This window comes from Prunus avium, chromosome 4, assembly GCF_965620075.1.
Source record: "Prunus avium chromosome 4, drPruAviu1.hap1.1, whole genome shotgun sequence".
NCBI classification, from domain to species: Eukaryota; Viridiplantae; Streptophyta; class Magnoliopsida; order Rosales; family Rosaceae; genus Prunus; species Prunus avium.
In genome coordinates, this window is record NC_142287.1 from 20,142,524 (window position 1) to 20,164,768 (window position 22,245).

Below are 22,245 nucleotides of genomic sequence, written 5' to 3' on the forward strand. Positions count from 1 at the left end.
ATAAATAGTTTAATATTAATTATTTAAAAAAATTAACTTATATTATTTCTATTCAATAATAATATGTATTAAAAAAACACTTGTATAATATGTGAGTTTTATCTATTTTATTTTTAAAAAATTGTAAAATGTATAAAACGTGACAAATATGTGCTTACTTGTACAATATGTTTAATCACTCGCGGAACCACTCTAATGGTTGTGGTGGGCTATAGCCTAAGGAAGTTTTTGGGAAAGAAAAAATAATCAAGCCTATAAATGAGTTATTTTAAATATAGCCCAGTATGTATTAACTTATTAAAGTTCAAAAATGTCCAATATTTTTTTAATTGAGTTGTAGGGCAGCAATGAAAATACACATTAGCAATCAAACTTGCTTATTGATTCAAATTCAAAAACACAAAAATTTAATTCTATCACGGATTGCATGGCACAACTTGAATAGATACACTTTTAATTCTATTGCTAAACATATTTTAATTTTGATAATATGAATTTTTTTGTCGCGTTTAGTATATATTTGTTTTCTGTTTTATTGAAAACCAGTCAATGAGACTATGAACTAACGTGGTTTATGTGATTTAATGTTGCACTTTTATTTATAGAACAGCTATAGAAACGGTAAGAAAAAAAGTAATCATTATATTTTAAGCTAGCACACCCGTTGAAAAATTCATGGTTTCACCCTTGAGAACAAGGGTCCATTATAGTTTATAACACAAAGAGTGTATAAATGCAGACTAATCTTGAATTGCCCAAAGCCATGAGAACGTGAATTGCAATATTAAATCACTAGCTATTAATATTATTATACAAAAATCTGTACAAGTGATAGGTCTGTGAAGTTTTGATATTCTTGGTTGCAGTTTTGTCAATTAATAAGAATTGTATTTGACAATTCAATTGGCTCAATCTCTTTTTTTCTTTCTACTTTTCTTGATTGGGACATGAGATCAAAGCCTTAAACCTTAAAATCTATATATAAAGGTAGGAAGCCCTAAAAGTGAAACATTCTAAATCCCCACATCTGCCTTTCGTTATTGAAACTAATAATTCATCTATATGAGTTCTTTCCTAAATCAGTATCTTCTTCCTCGCGACATCCAAAGTGTGAAGTCAATGGAACGAAAAGTAATTAATAGTAAATTGCGTCTAGACAGGAAAAAAACCAAAAAAAAACCAAAAAAAAACAAATGGCCACTGAAATAAGAACGAATATAAGTTGTGGTCTGTGAAATTCTGATGACATTCTTGGTTGTAATGTCTTTTCTATCTTTCTCTCTACTATTTTGGATTGGGATATGGAATCAGAACCCTAGTTACCATCAAAATGGAAACAAAAAAAACTCCCAACATCATATAAATTTTATTCATAGTACACAACATCATTTCATTACAAAACTACTCTTCCTATGATGATTATTCTATATTATGACTGCAAGCGATTGTTGTAGAAGCCAAAGAAACCAGACAAACACTAAGATCCACTCCATGCTTGAATATTGACCACATGACAAATGCATATAGGATTTCAAGGCATAATTATCCATCATATCCATAGTAGAGGAAATCTTCAAAGCCTATAATTTTGAGTAGCCATGATTCTGTTATTTGAAGCTTTTTTGTTGCTTTTGAATTTCAGTTGGGACCTTCACATTTGTTGCCGCTCCAATCGCTTGAAGAAATCTTATTATGTACCAAGTAAAATCAATTTGCCACCATTCTAGCCCATGTCGAGCCGAGTACTCAAAAGCGTGGTGGTTATTATGCCAACCTTCTCCAAGCGCAAGCAATGCCACCCACCTAAATTATGGAACATATGACAAACCAGTTAACATCCCAATTTTACATTTAGCAATGATGAAATAATATGACAGCATTAAATAGATACCAATTGTTCCGAGACATATCACCAGTGTTCCATGCTTTCTTTCCCCACATGTGCCCAATAGAATTTACTAGCAAAGTGCTGTGGAAAACAAGTACCATCCTCACCCCCTGAAATTATATGGAATGAAATTTAAATTTAGGACATGTTTCGATAGACGATAAGTTAATTAACCGTGGTATTTATCTCCAATTAGTTGGTGGAGGTTTCACATTCCTAGGATGATATAGAGTTATGGTTAATTTTATACCTAATTGTGATAATCTAATTCTGGTGAGTTAATGCGGATTAATTATATACATGTGTAGAGTTAAAATTAAGGTAAGTCATGAGTAAGCAATCTCACCACTCCCCAGACCAAGAAGGGAAATCCACCCACAACATATAGCAAACCTCCAAGAGCAATTGGATGTAGAAAGTTAGTACGACCAAGAAACCTATAGAAGGGCTGCTTCCTTAAATCTTCAACATTCTTCAGGCCGCCGTGCTTCAAGTACATATAGGTGTCAGTTGGTGTGTGCAAACATATATATATGTATGTATACATGCGTAACTATTAATGTGTGTGTGTGTTGTAAACTATAATGACTACACAAGATAGAACACACATCAAGGCTATACAAGAGCACATCTCCTCAATCCGATCCCTTCATACACTCATTCTAGATGGGGTGAATTCTTTTGTGTGGGTTGGCTTGATCGGTTGAGCAGGGGCACTTGTATTTTATATGCATTTGCTTAGGAGTCTCTCCCATCAAGAAAAAACTCTTGAGCAATCCTTATTGCATTAGGAAATAAAAACCCTAGTCCATATTAATTAGGAATCCCTTTGGCCCATGTATTTAACTTAAACACTTGTACAAAGGCTACGGGCCGAGTAGTAATTGAGTCCTTGATCAATATTGAGCCCAAGACAACCCTATGATGATTAGAAGACCACTTAAGTAGGTAATTAGAATAATCTAACGTCTTACATTCTCCCACTTGGTCAAATAATCATCAAGGCTTCAAAGTTGATCACTGTATGGCCATGTAGAACTCAACATCACTCTATTCCTAAATCAAGCCACTGTCAAAAATGTAAACTTACATGGAACTGTCAGAACACATTGAATTTATAACATCCAAGGTTCTTACAACCACACATATAAGCTTGCAAAATCACATAAGGCTTCCATCAAGACTAGGACACAGAATGATCATGACAAAACTTAATTTGTGTTTACAAAGGTCATTTTCATTCATAAGCCCTTCCTTAAGAGATTACCAAGATCTCTCCTTAATGACACTGGCATGAATTCATGTCTTATGCAGTGACTGTAGCTAGCTATACTGCATAATGACATGTACTGGATTCATTTGTCAAAGAATAGTAAACATAAAACTGAAGTCACGTAATCTAATAAAAGAACCGAACCAAACAGCAATAGACAAAATATTTGAACTGTCTCCAAGAAATCTAATGAAATTGAGTGGAATAAAACTCAGCTCCCACTAATTCTACATATCAAAACTTAACGGCATAACCATAATTGTAACAAGTATGAAACAACCTTATTCAATGAATCAATGAACCACTGGAAAAATTCTTTCTTTTGCCTTCTCCCTTACAAGCATGAACCAAAATCCAAATGCTTATTAGCAATCACAAATTTCAATTGAAAAGGCAAAAGTCATTGATTAACTTACTGAAGATTTGAACAAAACTGCATGAAATAATAAGAACATATAACATACGTAAACCAAACTTTGTTCTTATTAGCCTTAAAATCCTTAATGCAAAACTAGATTGTTAAGCGATTAATCAAAAATATCCAAATTACTGAATACATCCTCAAAGAAGATCATTAAACGCTCCCACTCATCAAAACATATATTTTGCATGTTACAAAAATGGATCAAAACCATATAAAATGAATTAATACATTATAAAACTTTATCGCAGTCCAATCCTTAGAGTTAGAGCTCAAATTTAATTTATTCAATTCTTTCTCAAACAACACTTTACATTTAAGTTGCACGTAGATGAGAAAAACCAAAAACTGTAATGGAGGCATTCAACTTTATTCCACTTTTATCTTTAAACACCGATTCAATTTTCTTTAAGCAATACAAGTAGAAAACAATAAGCATGGTAAGAACTTTAATAGCCAAAATAAACAGCCAGTCATCCAAAATATTGGTCAGAAAAATATAGGTGCACAAGGAAAAACAAGAAGAGCACAAAACCAAACAATGTGTTAATCCCATACATAGTACTTAATGGTGTAGAACTTCATTTTGCCATGTAACCAGAAATAAATTCCACATATACTCAAAATTTAATGAGTTTATACAATTATAAAACCAAGATAACGAGTGTGAAGCCCAAAACCTTACATCAATTCTCCCACTTGGGCAAACACTCACTACTTTACGATGCACAAAAAAACTTTATGTATATATATATATATATATATATATATATCATGATAAGATTGCGTAAAGAACTTTCAAGGCGTGCTCCTAATGTGCTTCACAGTATAAGCCTAAATGCACAAAAACTGTCAAGAAATTTCCAGAAATGATAAGTGATTACTTGAGAATTTACCATAATTAATTTATAAGTCGGATTAGCATCAAATTTATTGCAAACAAACTAGAGTCATTAATCTTCAAACATAAAAATTAATGAGTCATTTTATAGCTAATTAAAAAGTCTGAAATTGACCTACAAGGTTACTCAAAATCTGTCAGCACATACTTTTCCTGAACACAGATCACTAATAAAATTCTCACAAATAATCTATACATCCAATAATCACGAAACTTTGCAGAATTCACGAAGACACGTATATGCTCAACATATCAAAAATTCAGTTCATTTGAAGATCTTTAAGTGAGTCATTCAACAATCTTTATTCATAATGCAGAAACTGTCAGGAAAATTCCTGTGCATCTGTTTCAACTTTATAAATTCACCAAAAATTCAATTCTCAATATATTTTCATGAAATCAGCAACTATAGAAAACTTAGAAAACCATCCTTATTGCCTAAATTTGTCATGAGTTAATTCAAGTTACAAAATAATCCAAAACAGACATCATAGAAGCGCAGTTCACAAACTGAAAATAGTCAACTATAAAATTGTGAATGCTTAGCAATGTGCACCTCAAGAAATTTGACTATCCTTATGCATTCTAAACATCATCATAAAACAGTAAGTTCCATGTAGGTGCAAACGAAACAATTAAAACCATATCACAAAACCAAGATATATAAAATATCACTTTATTAAGTTTGAAAAACACCTTTGAGCAATCCAGAGATCGTATCTTGAGTATTTTATATATAGCAATGTGCCACTTTGATTCAAAACAAGTAAGTTAGTGATCCTTAATCAAAAGTGCAATTTTATCCATGCATCTCATTCATTAAGAAATAGCAATACAACAGCAGAACATCCTTATTTCTAATGCAAGATCTAAACTTCATATAGCATGACATTTTCCTCATATTAAAACAAAAGGTTTATCCAAATAATTTGCCATGCAAAACCCAAGTTTTTTCTTTAGGTTATCATTCAAAATTATCCTTTCTTGGGTGAAACAATCATATTTCTTAATATCAAGCATGAATACTATATAACATGACATATAATTAGACGTCGATAAACTGAGAATTGAAAACTATAATGGCAATAAAATAGTGATATTCCTTAAATGCAAGTGATATAACCACAATTAATACTTGTAAATATATATTCACAAGGCAAGTTTGCCTTTATCCAATACTGAAAGCATCAAATACAACACCAATCATGCCTCAAAAACACTTGCAGCAGTACGCCATACCATTTAAAACAAGCCAACTTTATTTTATTTCATTCTATATGACGAACACAACCTTACAGATCAATCCAACTTTACGTGATTCAATCCAATTAAATATGTATCAATCCTTTTACACGTATGAATTAATCCAGCTATATGTTATAAAACAGTCACTTGATTGCATATGAAAAATAGCCAAGTATCAAACATGTCCATACATAACCAAATAAGAAAACACAAATTTTCGATCAATCAAGTCACAAATACCAAAATTGCATACATTCTATGAATATGCATAAACCTTGATGTGAACTAATAGTGATCAGAAATTGTAGTGTAACTTGAGAGAATATTTGATATGAGAAATTAATGCAATCAATTTTCCATACTCATATCTCCTTTATGTGATCAACCAAAAATCTATTTCTTTGTCATACCATTAACTTTCATGACTATTCAAGATCACCAATATCAAATTATCATCAACAACTTAAACATGTTACAATCCGTATAACAAGAACAAAATTTGTATGCCAATGGAGTTAAGGTTCATTGTGACATAACTGAAATCTTCCAAAATATATCATACAATCAATCTGTCCCCATATCCTCAATTAAACATAATTAATTCACACCTTTGGGTAGAGAATTAAACATGTTTTCAACACTAGGACATGCACATACACGAATTTCCGGAACAAAGAAACTCCCACGTCTTTGGACTGAAGAAATTCCTTGCAAATTCATGCAGTGCATCTCCCATATTGTTCCATTATAAGTGTACTCATGATAAACCACTCACATCTTTGGACAGAGAGTTTTTTAACACGCCTTCACCTACAATGCCAATTATGATCAATTCTTTAAATCCAGAAAACTATTAATGATTGAGTTGCTTTGGCTCACTCAACCATTGCTAGAATATCTGTAGACTATGATCATAAAACTTCCAAATATGATAAAGTTAAAACTTTATACTTTTATCACATTTAATAACCAATCTTATTAGAATCAAAGGTTCTTTAATCAACTAGGTTGCTTTCGCTCTTTAAATTGAAACAAGAACTCTTGAAACTTTGATCTCAACCCTTCAAGCATGAACGAGAAAAGCTGTATATCGAAACACGCTTAACAAAGTATGTTAGTGTAATAAAGGGTAATAAAACAATACATTGCTTCTGTAACTTTCAGTTTTAGGTTTTATCCTTCTGGTTTGGTACTTTAATTAAAAAAACCTAAAACTGAGTTAAATTAATCATGGAATAAATAAATGAATTTCTCCAAATAAGTCACAGAAAAACAGTTCATGACATGCGATTACTTAATCAACATGAAACATGCTTGGGTCAATTTAACATTAATAACTAAAGCTACGACTGAAAGTATGTATCAATTTATGAAAATTAAGCATGCTTGACATATAGAAAACTGATGTCATCTTTATAAAATATTTTAACATGCCACAATTCACAAACTCAGTATGCATGATATCGTAAACTGAAACCATATGAATATCATGCAAATATGCCGTCAAACAAGATGTTTTTACTTGAAATTGTATTTAATTTGTGTCCATGGAGGTATAAAAAAGGGAAAACAATTTATACAAAGGCAAACAATATAAGTGTCACGACATGAGTTCATATTAGAGGTCCTTTATAATACTAGTTGCCAATTCTTTAGGATTAAAACTAATTCGTGACAACTGGATGCAATTTGCATAATTAAAAAAAAAAATGAAACTAATGTTATCCCCGCAAACTTTAGCAATCAATTCATATTCAATAAAATATCATACCCCATGGAAGCTTGATCAAGATGCAGCAAAAGAGGAGGAAAACACAACAGCCCAAAATCGTACCGTGTACACGACCAGTTGCAGTAGAAAAGGTGGGCGATTTCTTTTTGGTTCTAAAACATGTAGCCTAGGCTCTGATACCACATGTAAACTATAATGACTACACATGATAGAACACACATCAAGGCTATACAAGAGCACATCTCCTCAATCCGATCCCTTTATACACTCATTCTAGATGGGGTGAATTCTTTTGTGTGGGTTGGCTTGATCGGTTGAGCAGGGGCACTTGTATTTTATATGCATTTGCTTAGGAGTCTCTCCCATCAAGAAAAAACTCTTGAGCAATCCTTATTGCATTAGGAAATAAAAACCCTAGTCCATATTAATTAGGAATCCCTTTGGCCCATGTATTTAACTTAAACACTTGTACAAAGGCTACGGGCCGAGTAGTAATTGAGTCCTTGATCAATATTGAGCCCAAGACAACCCTATGATGATTAGAAGACCACTTAAGTAGGTAATTAGAATAATCTAACGTCTTACATGTGAGAGAGAGAGAGAGAGAGAGAGAGAGAGAGAGAGAGAGAGAGAGAAGGGATTGTATTTGGTTTTTACTTGTTCAAAACGATGACGGCTATTAAGGATCCAACCCATGTGACTATACCATAAACCCTTGATGGGGCTGTGAGGGTCTTTTCCCGTGTCAGTAAACTGATGGTGGTAACGATGCGTACTCACCCATTCAATCGGACTACCCTGCAAATTGAAACAATAACAAACCTTGAATAATCTTTTGATTAGGTAGATACAGGTGGGGATTCACAATTTCCCTGTGTTAGTAAACTATAACTCAGCCTACAAATGAAATCACTCAGAGAAAATAATCCAAACAATTTATGCACACACAAATATATATATATATATATATATATATATACACACACCTGAAGTGACAGAATGCCACAATAGGCAAAGAAGTACTCGAGCCATTTTGGAAGCCTGAAACTTCTGTGGGCAAGACTTCTATGATAACACAGTGTGATTCCTAACCCTGTTGCAACATACAAAGTGATGGCCACCCAAAATGCAGGCCAATTGAAATGAAAGGGAGCAAATGCACAAAGGGAATGCAAACCCAAAAACACAGCCACTGTGAATACGTCTTGTATGTTCCATTTCCTCCCCCAAAACTCTCCACAAGACTTCCTAAGAACTTTGCCCAGAAGCCTCATCATAAAAATATATGATTCTGATTATCTAAGTTTGTAAAAAAGATGGGCATTGTATAGAGTATTTATAATACGAAGTACCTTGCTGCCTTGTCATCACAATATATACGCGCAAAGCATCTGCTAAAAAAGCATGTGAGAACTAGTGTTTTTGAAGAAACTAGGCCCGACCCTTACATAATCTATAGTTACGTAATTTAATAACTCACTGACTTGCCATCTAACTATTTTACACATTTGTAGATTTACGATGTTGTTGAAAGGACCCGTCCCGAATTCCCTCTTGGAATCTGTGACAAACTCTACACATGGCCAACCTGATAGGTGTCAAGCCTAAAAATAGCATTCTTGCTCTAATTTTAAAACAACCTTAGGGTTTGACTTCTAAAAAAAAAAAAAAAAAACCAACGGTGTTTCCCTGAAATTGGGTAAAAACCCAAAATTTCCATCTGCAAGGAAAATACAAATTAATCCACAAAATTTCAAGCCTCTTTACAATACCCATCCCCATCAAAAATCTGAAATTGGGTCTCCAACCCTCGAACAATATAAATGAGTTAACAAAATCCACAGGTGCTAAACTAATAATGTAGCTAACCTATAAGAATGAAAATGCAATTAATTTTCTATCAAGTTTATATTTTGTTCGTTTTGTGATGCAATTTGTATGCAGCGTCTGAATTTATATTACATAAATCTTCATGCTTGAATCATCTGCTGCAAACCTATATCCCTTCCTACAGTTTCCCTGAGAAGAAAACCATCCCACACACAGAATAATTAAGACTCTTTTTGTTTAATTAACTAGTCAGTTGCAGATTTGTGGAGGCAAATTAAGTTAGCTCATCTTTCCATGTCTTTATTGAAATTACTAAAAAAAAGGTATCAACGAGCACCGACATCCAGCCATTAGACAGACAAGTAATTTTTGGGTGTCCCGGGTACACCACGTGGCTGGTGTATCATCCAATAGACATACGACATTTGAAATATTTCTAATGCAGCCAGCCATATGTCACAAAAATCAATGGAGTAGAATAATTTCATATGTCATATGTGTATTGGATGGTACACCAGCCACATGGTGTACGTGGAACATATAAAAATTTCTCCAGACGGAGTCTCTAATTAGTATAATGTAATTGTCCTTTTTTTTTGTGTTGGAAGTATAATGTAATTTTCCTACATAAGATATATATCTACCAATAATGTTAGGGGCACCAACTTATTTATCAACTTTTTAATACCAACTGATGTGGCAAATAACATGGCAATCCATGTCACATGCCACATCATTCATTTTAATTAAAAAAGAATTTGGTTAAACCATTTTAATTTATTTTCCGATTAAAAAAAACCATTTTAATTTAGGGAAATTGACATACATAGTCACTAAAGATAAACCTTAATAAAAAATAATCACATTATAAATTTCAATAAAAAATACTCACTTTGTAACATGAAAGTACCCAATTGCCCTCCATATAAATATATTTATATTGACCCTTTATCCCCTCAAAAATTCATTTTCTGAAACCCAATTTCTCCCAACTCTTCTCCTCTCTCGCACTCGCCCAAATCTTGCTCAGCCATGACTTCATAGAAATCAAAGAGAGTAATGGCCATGGCGACGACGTCGGTGGATTCTCCGAAGTCTGACCCGGACACTAACACTGAGCTCGATACCAATCCAAACCTTAACCCTAACCCTAATTCTTCAAACCCGTTAGTCCCCGCCTCCTCCAATGGCCCTGCTGTCTGCCTTCTCAAGTTTGTCGGAGACTCCGCTGGTGGGGCATTCATGGGCTCCAATTTTCTCTACTCTCTCTCTCTCTCTCTCTCTCTCTCTCTCTCTCTCTATATATATATATATATATATATATATATATATATATATATATACAGAAATTCTCTTATGCGGACATCCGGACGTTATTATCGTGCGGACACAGTGTATTTTGTACTACCCCTCTCTGTTTTCCTGCCTGTTTACAATAGGATCCGCACGATAATAACGTGCGGACATCCGGATAAGAGAATAACTGTATATATATATATATATATATATATATATATATATATATATATATATATATATATATATATATATATATATATATACATATACATGCTTATGGAGTGTTTGCTTTAATTGCTTAATTGTGGTGTTTCTATATGGGAATTTGAGTGGTGCTGATATAGAATTTTGAGTGTTTAACAAAATATGATTTTCGTTTATAGTGTTTTGGGCTTTGCGAAAGGGAGTGAATTTTCTCTTTCTGACTTACGAGGTATTGGAGTTTTTGGTGGGTTTTGTTTAGTGTTGCTAATGGTTGAGGTATGCTAGTGTTCTGAGATGTGAAACTGTGGTTTTCTCTAATGGTTGAGGTATGCTAGTCTTTTGTATTTTTCAGTTTGTATCATGTGGGTTTCTGTTGAATATTGATATAGTGATTCTTAATATGCTTTCGGATATGTTTTGTACTGAAATTCTTTATATGAAGTGTATGAATTTTGAATTCGAAATTGTTGCATTTGCCTTATCAAAACCAGATATGGATGCAAATAGGTCTTGTTGTGATTGATTTTGTTATATATGTTTGTGAGTATTGTTTGTTGTGGGTTCCAAATTTTAAAAGTGCTATGATTTTGTTATATAGATGTGTTTGTTTGGTTTTTGGAAATTTTGAGTTGGCTGCCTTGATGTAGTTTGATTGTGTTGGTTTTGTTTTGGTATGCAAGCATGCTTGAAAATCTGTAACCTTTTGAGAAGCCTCCAACTCAGTCTCTGCAGCATAAACCCATAAATAAGCATATATCTTGTAGATGACTACAAAGTCAGAGCCTTTTCTTATTTTTGTGGCATCAGATCAGCCTGTGAATGTTTTAGCACTAGAATATCAGATAATTCAATTCAATTGGAAGATTCTATCAGCCTTAAACATTAGTCTTGTGTTTATTTTTGTATTTTAATATAATTGAAAATCTGGAATTTGTGAGAATTGTTTTTTTTTTTGCTTGCTAAAACCCCTTACTGTGGTTAAGGCTATCAAGTAGGCTATGTGTTGGGTCATTTAGGCTGAGTGTGTGGCTATAGTTGCATGAAATCTGGGATGTGTAGAAACTGTCTTTTACATGAAATCTGGGATCAGGGATCAGGGATCGAACTTCATTGGCCATCTGGGACCAGCACCTTCATTCAGGGGGGAGACCATGCCCACCCTCCAAAAGCCTACATAAAGGAGTAACAGAAGGAATAGAAAAGGACGCATCAACAACAACAACCCGCCATACCCATTGCCACCAGGTGCTCTCTTCTGATCCTTTGTCACTTTGTTTTTGTAATTTTGAGTTCTAAGCTATTTTTCCCATTCTTCAATACCCAGGAATTATTTTGCTCAAAATAACACAAAAAATAAAAATCAAATCTTGATTTTCTCTAGCATAGAAATAGGTTAGTTATGTCAATTTTTGCTTCAATTTTGATTTTTAGGGGTTTGGCTTCTAATCCTGTTTGTTTGAAAGGAAAGGAAATAAGTTTTTGGAAAAAATTTCACGAGCAAATAATTTGCAATATGAGAGTAAAAGGACAGTTTTTTTATGTAGTTCATTATGTTTTGAATTTTGAAATAGGTTTCGTAGCTCACTTTATACACCATACAAGTTCACCAGTTCTGTATCGGTTTCATTGAGAGTGCACTAGTAAGGGTGTTGAAGAATTTAATTGTTTGCATTCATGGTCATGTTTCTATGAAGTACATTTCTCTGATCAAAAACCAAGAAATTACTGTAAGTAATGCTACTATATTTCATCACTTCAAAAATGGTCGGGTTATGTCGATGACACAGAACAGAGATGGGTGAATGGTGAACATGTTTTTAATACAAAGTTGATATATGGGCATTACACTAACGTGTTGTCAAGCTTGGTTCATTTTCATATAATCCAAACTCTAACATAAAAGTTTAGTTGGTTGTGCCCTCGATAGAATATACACATCATAGTTGATAGTAATTGATCTCTTGGAACTTTATGTACTTTCCATTTCTATTTTGTAGGTTTTCTTTTGGTTTTGAAAGCCCGTAAAGAAGCTATGAATTCCTTGAGCGGCAATGGTTCTGAAAAACGAGGAATGGTCGCAACAGTAGATGCTGCAAATTCAACTGCTTTGGAGATGTTTTTTACAGTATAGTTTGTTAATAAACATGCTCTGGTTTCATTGTACTTTATCAGTTTCAAACCATGTATTGCCCAATGTATTATTGCCCATGTATATAGCCCAATGTATTGCCCATGTATATTGCCCATGTATTGCCCATGTATATTGCCCATGTATTGCCAAGATATTGCCAATATATTGCCCGTGTATTGCCAATATATTGCCAAGATATTGGCCCGTGTATTACCCATATATTTCCATGTATTGCCAATGTATTGCCATGTATTGCCCACGTATTGCTTCTCTAACACCATTTTTTTTCAAGTCTATATTCAAAATAAAATTAAAGTCTTGGGAAGTTGGGAATAAGGAGTTGAATTGCCATTGTACTGCTGTCGAGCCTGCAATACAACCACAATATAGGGGTAATACGTAGGCAATAAGAGGGTAATACGTGGGCAATAAGAGGGCACAAAAACTAAATACTCCCACCTATATAATTTCTTTCGAAAAGACTTGAAAAACAAAGTGATACGAGGGCAATACATCAGCAATATAGACGCAATATATTGATTGGCTTCCTTTTCTCTCTTGTTTTCAATATCTGCAAATTCTCTTAAAATGGCACTAAACAAGCAATACGAGGGCTATATAGAAGAAATAATATACATGCAATACCAGGGCAATATACAAGCAATACAGAATGTATATAACGTGATCTCTTTAAAAAAGAACAAGACGCTCTGGAATCGCATTCTTACACCCCTACACCAAAAAATAAAGATTTTATAGTAATTTTTCCTCAACAATGGGGAACTAAATAATTGTGCTCAATTTCATTCAACGAGGACTAGATAATTACATGGTCTGTCTGATACAAAATATAAGGCCAGAATTAGCTCCTTGAACACAACACCCAATCAACTCAACAAGGTTTGGATGCCTGACATTTGATATAGCAATAATCTCATTTAAGAATTCAGAGACTCCCCTGCTTCGACCGAGCAGAAAGTGTCTTCACAGCAACTGGCTTTCCACTTTTCAGGGTGCCCTGGGAAAATGTAGCTAAACTACTAAGATAATATGAAATGGCATGGAGGAATACCATCTAGATATTCTGATTAACGTAAAATCATAATCAAAGTTTGGCTTGTACAATATAAGACCAGCCACTACAGCTGGGAAACTAAGAAAAAGAAAGAACTATGTCTTAAAAAGTGACAGCTACAACCCATGCTTGTCCACAATAAAGAACAACTTCTATCTTCTGGGACTGGGGCTCTATAATCTAAAGAAGAAACAGCTCCACTTGATCAGAATGTCAAAATCCTATGTTTTATAACCAAAAATCATAATTTTTCCTCATAATATCAAAACACCTAAAAATGAAATTTATCAAGCTTGTAAAGTAAGAAAAACTGAGAAAACCCACCAAGCTTAGCATTTGTAGATGGCCAATGAAGTTCGATCCCTGATCCCTCCAGGCTTAGCATTTGTTTCTGTCAGCAACCATGGCAAGCTTGAATTGTTAATTTCTTGAAAAAAGGAATCAACAACCACAAGCTTAAATCCATTTCTTAGAAACCCTAAACCACAATCCTAAGTTGAAATTACAGCCCCAACTCATGCCAAAATCAGCCCTGTGCAAACAAGACCAAATTCTGAACTCACCAAATCCCCCCCACCCCCCAAAAAAAAAACAGCAGAATCAAAATTCCCAAAAACCAAACACATATCTAGAAAAATCATAGCAAATTTAAAACTTGGAACCCACAACAAAAAATACTCACAAACATATATAGAAAATCAGAGAAAATTAACACACAAAAAAACTCATAAAAGTATCTTCTTCAAGCAGTTATGGTTGTTTGATTGAGGGAAGGGAGGAATTTGGAGGAGAACTGGGTTATGAAGATAGATGGGTGGAGAACTGGGATTTGATCAGGGAAATGGATGGCGTCGTTGGAGGGGCTGGGTGCCGACGAGCCATCAGACAAATTGTAAAGCATGAGAATTATCAATCAAGCCTAATAATACTTAAGGAAAACCATTACCGATCAATACAAGATTTATGAGAATCACGAAGTAACAAAATTGCACTACATGTCTGACCTTTCTTGTTTATTTGGAAATAGTGAAAAGATATTAATATAAGGATAGAAAGGAAACAGTGCATAAGAGATTTAAAAGAAAAAAAGTGGCAGGGAAGGACAACTTTTGTGACTACAAATAGATGCATGTGTCTAAATCATTTTGCAATGATCGTGCCTTACAATTTTAGCCAGCAATACCATCAAGGATTAAATTTGCAATAAGAAGGCTCAACATAGAAATAAAAAATACAAAAAGACAAAACCTAGAACAGAAAATTATTGACCCAGATCAGATACAAACCTTGGCCTGCCCGAGATGCTAGTTGGTACATCTTGAGTAAAATTTTTAAGAACGCCTTCAAACATGGCAGGGCTAAAAGGCCTACCAGTCTCAAGAACACTTGGATCTTTGTTCTTTGAACTTGAACCACTAGGCATGTCAAATTCAGAGACGAACTCTGCAAATGCACCCAATGTTGGATAGCCAACCTAATGAAATCAAATTCAAATGGACAACATAGTAGTTAAGTGATTAGCCAGAGAAAGAACAAGCATTAGGCAAGGTAGCTTCCTATTTTCTGAGATCAGCAATCTATATAAATTTTGTTATTTGCAAATAGCAATTCTAGATGACAAATGGAATTGAAAACACGCATCACAAACGAACCAATCCTAGATGACAAATACCAAATTGAGGCACTTCATCGTCCATAGAGCAAACTCAATCAGACGAATAGAAGTTTCATCCAAGCATGAAGTAATTCACAGTTAAAATACAGAAATTGCCAATCTCTCTAATTAATGAACTTCACAAAATCAGTCACAGGTTAGTGAAATTATCCTTCTCAAATGAAAACCATCCAAAAAGACAAACTAGTCAATAAGAAATACCAAACCCACCTTACAATCACTCCTTTTGCGCACAGAACCGAATTGGAAATCCCAGAAACACCTACAAAAAAGCACGACTTTCGTCGTCCATAGAGCAAAATCAATCAGACCAATAGAAGTTTCATCCAAGCATGAAGTAATTCACAGTTAAAATACAGAAATTTCCAATCTCTCTAATTACTAAACTTCACAAAATCAGTCACACGTTAGTGAAATCATACTTCTCAAATGAAAACCATACAAAAACACAAACTAGTCAATAAGAAATACAAAACCCACCTTAGTATCACTCCTTTTGCGCACAGAACCGAATTGGAAATCCCAGAAACACGTAAAGAAAAGCACGAATTTTGTCTGTCAGAGATTGAGAATGAGGAGAAAGTATGTGAAATAAGTCGGAATCGAAACCAAGAATTAGGGTTTTTTGAGGCCCTCAAGGAGCGGAGGAGAAGAGAAAGACGTCGATTGAAGACATGAAAAGAGAGGGAACTGAGAGATTGTTCAAGGGAGAGAGCATTTAACGAAGAAACCCTCTCTTTCACCTTCAAGAACCCCCTCAACAAACCCTAACATTGACTCCAGAGACAGAACGAGAGAGTTCGGCTTAGGTTTTCGCGACAGAGGGAGAAACAGAGTGGTTGTGGTCGATGGATAGAGAAAGCGACGACAGAGGAAGAGCGAACCGTGAGAGAGAGCTGAGACAGAGAGAGAAGTCAGAAGTGTTAGGTCGCCAATCGATGGCCAATAACTCCACAATAGATATGTTTTTATATGGAGGGCACTTAGGTAATTTCACGTCCCCAAGTGATTATATCTGAATAGAATTTGTAATGTGATCATTTTTTAATACAATTTGTAAAAAGTGATTATATCTGTATATTTCCCTTTAATTTATTTAACTTTAATATCTATCTCTTCATTGAAACCGACCATGGCTCATCCTTGAACCCAATCACCACCCCCAGAGCCCAGAGGCACCCTCCATTGCCGCCCAATATCACATCCCTCCCATTCCTCTTGTAGTCATCACTCTTTCATCTGATTTTAATATTCTTTTTCTTCATAAAAGATTAGATTTGAGGGTGTTAAATTTTTTTCATTACAGAGTAGATTTGATCAAAGATCATGAAGGCCTTTAGACCCAAACCAGGGGCATATCATCCTCACAAAATCTGCAAATTTTTTTCACTTGGTTGCGAAGTCATGATTAAAACACCATTTTGAGATGAACGAAGTCCATGGCTGATCTCTAATCTCTGAGTGAATCTCCCATCTGACATGTTCTCCATACCATATTTCGCAAAATCGATTTAGGATGTCAGTGCGTGGGATGGCAAGAAAAGCGAAAACTCATCTCTACGGAGACGGATGCAATGACAACAATGGAGGGTTTTTGTTTTTGTTTTTGATAGGACAACAATGGAGGTTTGAAGGATGAGCGATGGTAAGGGTTCGAGAAATAAACATATTTAAGTTAAATGAATTAAAATGGTTTAGCAAAAATAATTGAATTAAAATGAATGATGTTGGAAAATAAGTTGGTGCCACTGTCATTAATGTATTTATAAGTGGTAGGTTTCTAGGCGCATATAGTGCTCCATTTTCTTGTCTGTGCGGATAATAGTGAACCAAAAAGGCAGCGGTGGCATGTTTTCTTTCATAAAGTCCATTATCTTCTTCCTTGCAACAACATTGACATTGACATGACAAGACAGTAAGGTCTTAAATTAGTACGCTATTTTACAAGGATCGGGCCTACATTTTCCAAATACAATGATGACAATGCAGTAAGATATACACGTTGATATTAAAAAGTTGGTAAATAAAAAAGTTGGTAAATAAATTGGTGCTGTATCTATACGTGGTAGGTTTTGAATTAATTTCTTGGCGCATATACAGTGGTCCATTTTCCTGTCCATGCGTAAAATAGTGAACCAATAAGGCAGTGGGAATATTAAATTATTAGAGCTCTTAATAAATACTGAAATTGAATCCCACCAACCTGTACAACCGGTGAAGGAAGAAAGAGAAAAAAACAAACCAAAAAAGCTGACAGCCAACATGGGCTATATAAAAAAGACAAAAAGCATGTTTATATATATATATATATTATTTATTTCTCTGTTAAAATAATAATAATAGGCATTAAAAAATTTGTTCCATGTTTGTCTTCCACTAATCTCACTTCTATTATTTCTCTATTACTCCACCGGTAACTAGCATGTAATGATTTCTATAAATAAAAAACCAAATATTTTAGTAAAATATAAAAATATTAGGTATGACCAAAATCAGGAAAAATAATAGAATAATTTAAAGTTTCAAAAAGTAGATAGTAAAACATTAGATTTTTACATGTCAAATATTTATTTATTTGTGGTTATGTTAAATTTCAATTTTAAGTAATCATGATAACATCTTGATTACCATTTATAAAATATATATCTCGTCCATTAACAATTTTGTGTGCATAAAATACATTAAAAAAAAATATACAAATGTTATTTAACCAAATATTTTAACATCTAAGAATATAGATTTTTATAAACTTGTTCTTAGTTTAAGGTATAGTCTATATTTGCATATAATATAACATCTTATTCTTAATAATTTAAAATCTAAGAATATAGATTTTTATAAAATTGATTTTTACAAAGAAAATGACCCATAGTACAATGCTAAGATAAGAGTAGACATTGAAGAAGTAAAATTGGGTCCTTAGACTTGTAAACACAAGAGTTTACATCATCAAGGACTACTATTACACTATCATGGACATATGCATTCCATAAACTTGTAAATCATATTCTAAAATTTGTACATTACAATATTTGGTTTCGCATTTACGAGACTTTGCACCTTCGTTACAATGTTAAGGTGAATCCTAATCCACAACATTGAAATACTCATTTACAAAGAAAATGATCCCCCTTACAACATTAAGGTAAATGTGGACCTTCGAGAAGTAATTGTGAAATTTATTCTTGTAAACACTAGGGTTTACAATATTAAAGACCCATTTATAATTACTTGGGCATCAAAGTTCCATAAATTTATAAAGTATATCCATAAACTTGTAATATCATAATTTACAATAGAAAAGATATCCCTTACAACATTAAGGCAATGGTGGACCTTGGAGATGTAAACTTGGTCCTTATTCTTGTAAACACAGCGGTTTACAACAATAAGGACTCGTATTACAATGGTTTGGACATAAATGTTCCATAAACTTATAAAATGGATCTTTAATCTAGTATATTACAAGATTTAGGTTCCCATTTACATGTTTTTGCACCATACTTACAAAGTTAAGGTTCCTTATAATCCATAATCTTATAATACTAAATTTACATTATAAATGATCTATCTTACAATGTTAAGGTAAGGATGGACATTGGAGAAGTAAATGTGGTCCTTATTCTTGTAAACACAACAGTTTGAACGTCAAAGTTCCATAAACTTATAAAGTGTATTCATAAACCTGTAATATCGTAATTTACAATAGAAAGGATATCCATTACAATATTAAGGGTGGACCATGGAGATGTAAACTTGGTCCGTATTCTTAAACTCAACGGTTGACAACAATAAGGGCTCGTATTACAATGGTTTGGACGTAAATGTTCCATATACTTATAAAATGGATCCTTAATCTGGTATATTACAATATTTGGGTTCTCATTTATGGGTTTTTGCACCATAATTACAACGTTAAGGTTTCTTATAATCCATAATCTTATAATACTATAATTTATATTAGAAAGGATCTCTCTTACAATGTTAAGGTAAGGATGGACCTTGGAGAAGTAAATGTAGTCCTTATTCTTGTAAACACAACAGTTTACAATATTAAGGACCCCTTTTACAATTACTTGGATGTCAAAGTTCCACAAACTTATAAAGTGTATTCATAAACTTGTAATATCGTAATTTACAATAGAAAGGATATCCATTACTATATTAAGACAAGGGTGGACCTTGGAGATGTAAACTTGGTCCTTATTCTTCTAATTTATGTTCCTAACTTATAGGTAGTCTTCTAATTTATGTTCCTAACTTATAGGTCACACGATTTATCAATAAGTTTTTTTCGTTACTAATAATAACACTATTTACCTATATTTCAGGTACATGATTTCATGTGGGTGTTTTTCTGATCGATTGGTATAATATGTGGGTCTTTATTTTTCATTGATTAAATTGTATTTTATCCATATATTAGATAAATATTATCAAGGAAACTTGTGATTGATCAGAGCAGGTGCAGTGACTGTCTCAGTAGCTACTTATGTGGGAGCAAATTTCCTCCCACGGGAATATTCGGTTGAAAGATTCCTTCGTCTTCTCCTCCTCTCTTTCTCCCTGCAAAATGAATAGCAATAAGAGGACCACACCCGGGGGGTGTTGGCCAAAGGCCCTCCGATGCCTAAGTCAGTTCAATCGATCTGAAGAGAAACGATAGCTAAAATAGGGTACGGGAATATGTATGTGTGGTAAAAACTGGGTGGCCAGAGCCGTGAGTGGTGGCCGGAGCCTTATATAAAAGGGAGAGAGAGAGTGGCGGCTAGGGTTTCTGAGAGATAATTTCTGCAGAGTTTCAGTAGGAGTTTAGACGTACCTCAACCCTTGTGTGTGGCCATCCCTTTATAGAGGTCTTGGGAGCTAGGGTTTCAGATGAATAATTCCGTAGATGGAAGGGAATTATTCCTCCCCAATTTGGCGAAATTTGACTAATTAGGGATTTGATTTATTTGATTTAAATCAAATCCCTAATCAGGATAGCAATCAAATCAATACCTAATTTAATTAGGTAACTCCTCCATTAATTGAGAATATTCGTAGGAATCAAATCAATCCTCAACCTAATTAGGTAACATTCTATTAAATTGGGTAACCCCCAATTAAATTGAATAATTCCCAATTAGGTCAAATAATCCCCAAATGGAAGGAATTATTTGACCTAGGGTTATGAATTAATTCGGTTCCCACAAATGCCCCCCAGCTTCTGCATGGCGCGTGGTGGCATGTAGGAGATGTAAATCATATGTTGGGCTGTCCAGCTGTAACTGGGTTTCCTTCTTGGATTTGGGCTCCTGAGTGGAGGAGGTATATGACTTGCACTTGGAGTTCGGTTCCCAGTAGGAATGGGCTTGCGATTCTTTCTTGACCTAGGATGCGGAACATGTATAAATGCAGGGCTTATCTTCACTCTTCTTCACATCGCAAACTTAACTTCTCTACTTTCTAGCTTTAGAGAGATCTTGGAGAATTTGTACTGCTTGTCGAAGAGATGAGTCGCCGTGCATCCCAAGGTAAGTCGAGCACGTGTCTTTCTTTTTCTTCTTTTTTGCTTCGAGGATCAGCTAGGGGAAGCCCGACTAGATGTTGTCGTGACAGGCAACGGCTGGCAGTGGGCAGCAGCTGTGGTGGAGCAGGTGCGCAGGTGGACCAGCCACTGCCTATGCGTTGCGGGCGTCATCAGTTGGGTGAGTATTGGGAGAAAGTCGGTGGTCTGTCCCCTGCCCAGGATGTTGAGAGATGGAAGCTGAATGGTCCAAACTCTGATGATCTGCCAGCTGGGCAGGAGAAGTGTTCTGCTGAATCTCCCCCAAAGAGAAAGGCTGCTGCCAAGTCTTCAAGAGATGAAGCTACTCCTTCGCAGGCAGAGAATGTGTCTCCATTGAGGAAGAAGCCAAGGTTCCCTTATGCTGAGAAGACTCCAACGGGGTCTGCTCTGTCATCATCTGCCAGGGCCAAACATCTCATGGACGCATATAGCACGAAGGTTGGAGGCATGCGCGGTGTTCGGGGTGTTCTGCCCGAGCCTCCTGCTGACAAGCTTGAAAACCATGATCTGCTTCATGAAGCAGCTCGTGCCCAATCTAGTTCTTCCGAGCGTCAAATAGATGCAGACATTCCTCCTCGAAGTTCGAGTCGTCTGCATCTGTCAAAAGATGGAGATCGGAGCGGGAGGTCTGCTCATGATCCAGCTGTTGAGTCACGGGCAATCAAGCGTGGAGTTGATTCAGTATCATTGACTCTTTTGGAGGTGAGGTTGGTGGTGGCTAAGAAGATGAGAGAGTCATCTGCCTGGGCGAAGGGTTCTTCTTCAGCGTCGACAGTTGATCCCAAGGCGAACAAGTCTAGTCCTGCAGGGGATGCACGTGTGTCTGATATGCTCAAAACGAACTTTCTGTTAAGCCCGTCCACTTGTGCTGAATTGGTTAACCACGTCCGCCAGGCCGGCGAACTTGGCACCCGCTCGAGTCTTTCCTTGGAAAAACAAAGGGAAATGACACTCCATTTGCTTAAAAAAAAGGATTAGTTTTTGCTGCTGAAACTATCTGAAACTCGCCTGCTGTTGCCC

General features: G+C 34.9%; 1 protein-coding gene and 2 long non-coding RNA genes across 4 annotated transcripts; 1 reads left to right on the forward strand and 2 right to left on the reverse strand.

Moving 5' to 3' along the window:
- Positions 1–1,210: 1,210 nt before the first annotated feature.
- Positions 1,211–8,859, reverse strand: LOC110758308 (palmitoyl-monogalactosyldiacylglycerol delta-7 desaturase, chloroplastic-like). The gene is made up of 5 exons (XM_088251984.1): positions 8,447–8,859; positions 8,118–8,258; positions 2,235–2,375; positions 1,892–1,998; positions 1,211–1,803 (listed from the first exon to the last, which is right to left on the reverse strand). The coding sequence occupies exons 1-5, from the start codon at positions 8,735–8,737 to the stop codon at positions 1,608–1,610; spliced, it is 876 nt and encodes a 291-aa protein (XP_088108110.1). The 5' UTR covers positions 8,738–8,859; the 3' UTR covers positions 1,211–1,607.
- Positions 8,860–10,810: 1,951 nt separating this feature from the next.
- Positions 10,811–13,183, forward strand: LOC148294992 (uncharacterized). The gene is made up of 2 exons (XR_015835197.1): positions 10,811–12,038; positions 12,791–13,183. It is a non-coding gene; the product is annotated as an uncharacterized LOC148294992 (long non-coding RNA).
- A 374-nt stretch (positions 13,184–13,557) lies between these two features.
- LOC110771917 (uncharacterized) lies at positions 13,558–16,625 on the reverse strand. 2 transcript variants are annotated; one of them, XR_015835199.1, is made up of 5 exons: positions 16,155–16,625; positions 15,885–15,952; positions 15,286–15,473; positions 14,324–14,390; positions 13,558–14,179 (listed from the first exon to the last, which is right to left on the reverse strand). It is a non-coding gene; the product is annotated as an uncharacterized LOC110771917 (long non-coding RNA). The 2 variants fall into 2 exon arrangements; XR_015835198.1 differs by having other exon boundaries at positions 13,558–13,942; positions 16,155–16,624.
- Between the last annotated feature and the right edge of the window lie 5,620 nt (positions 16,626–22,245).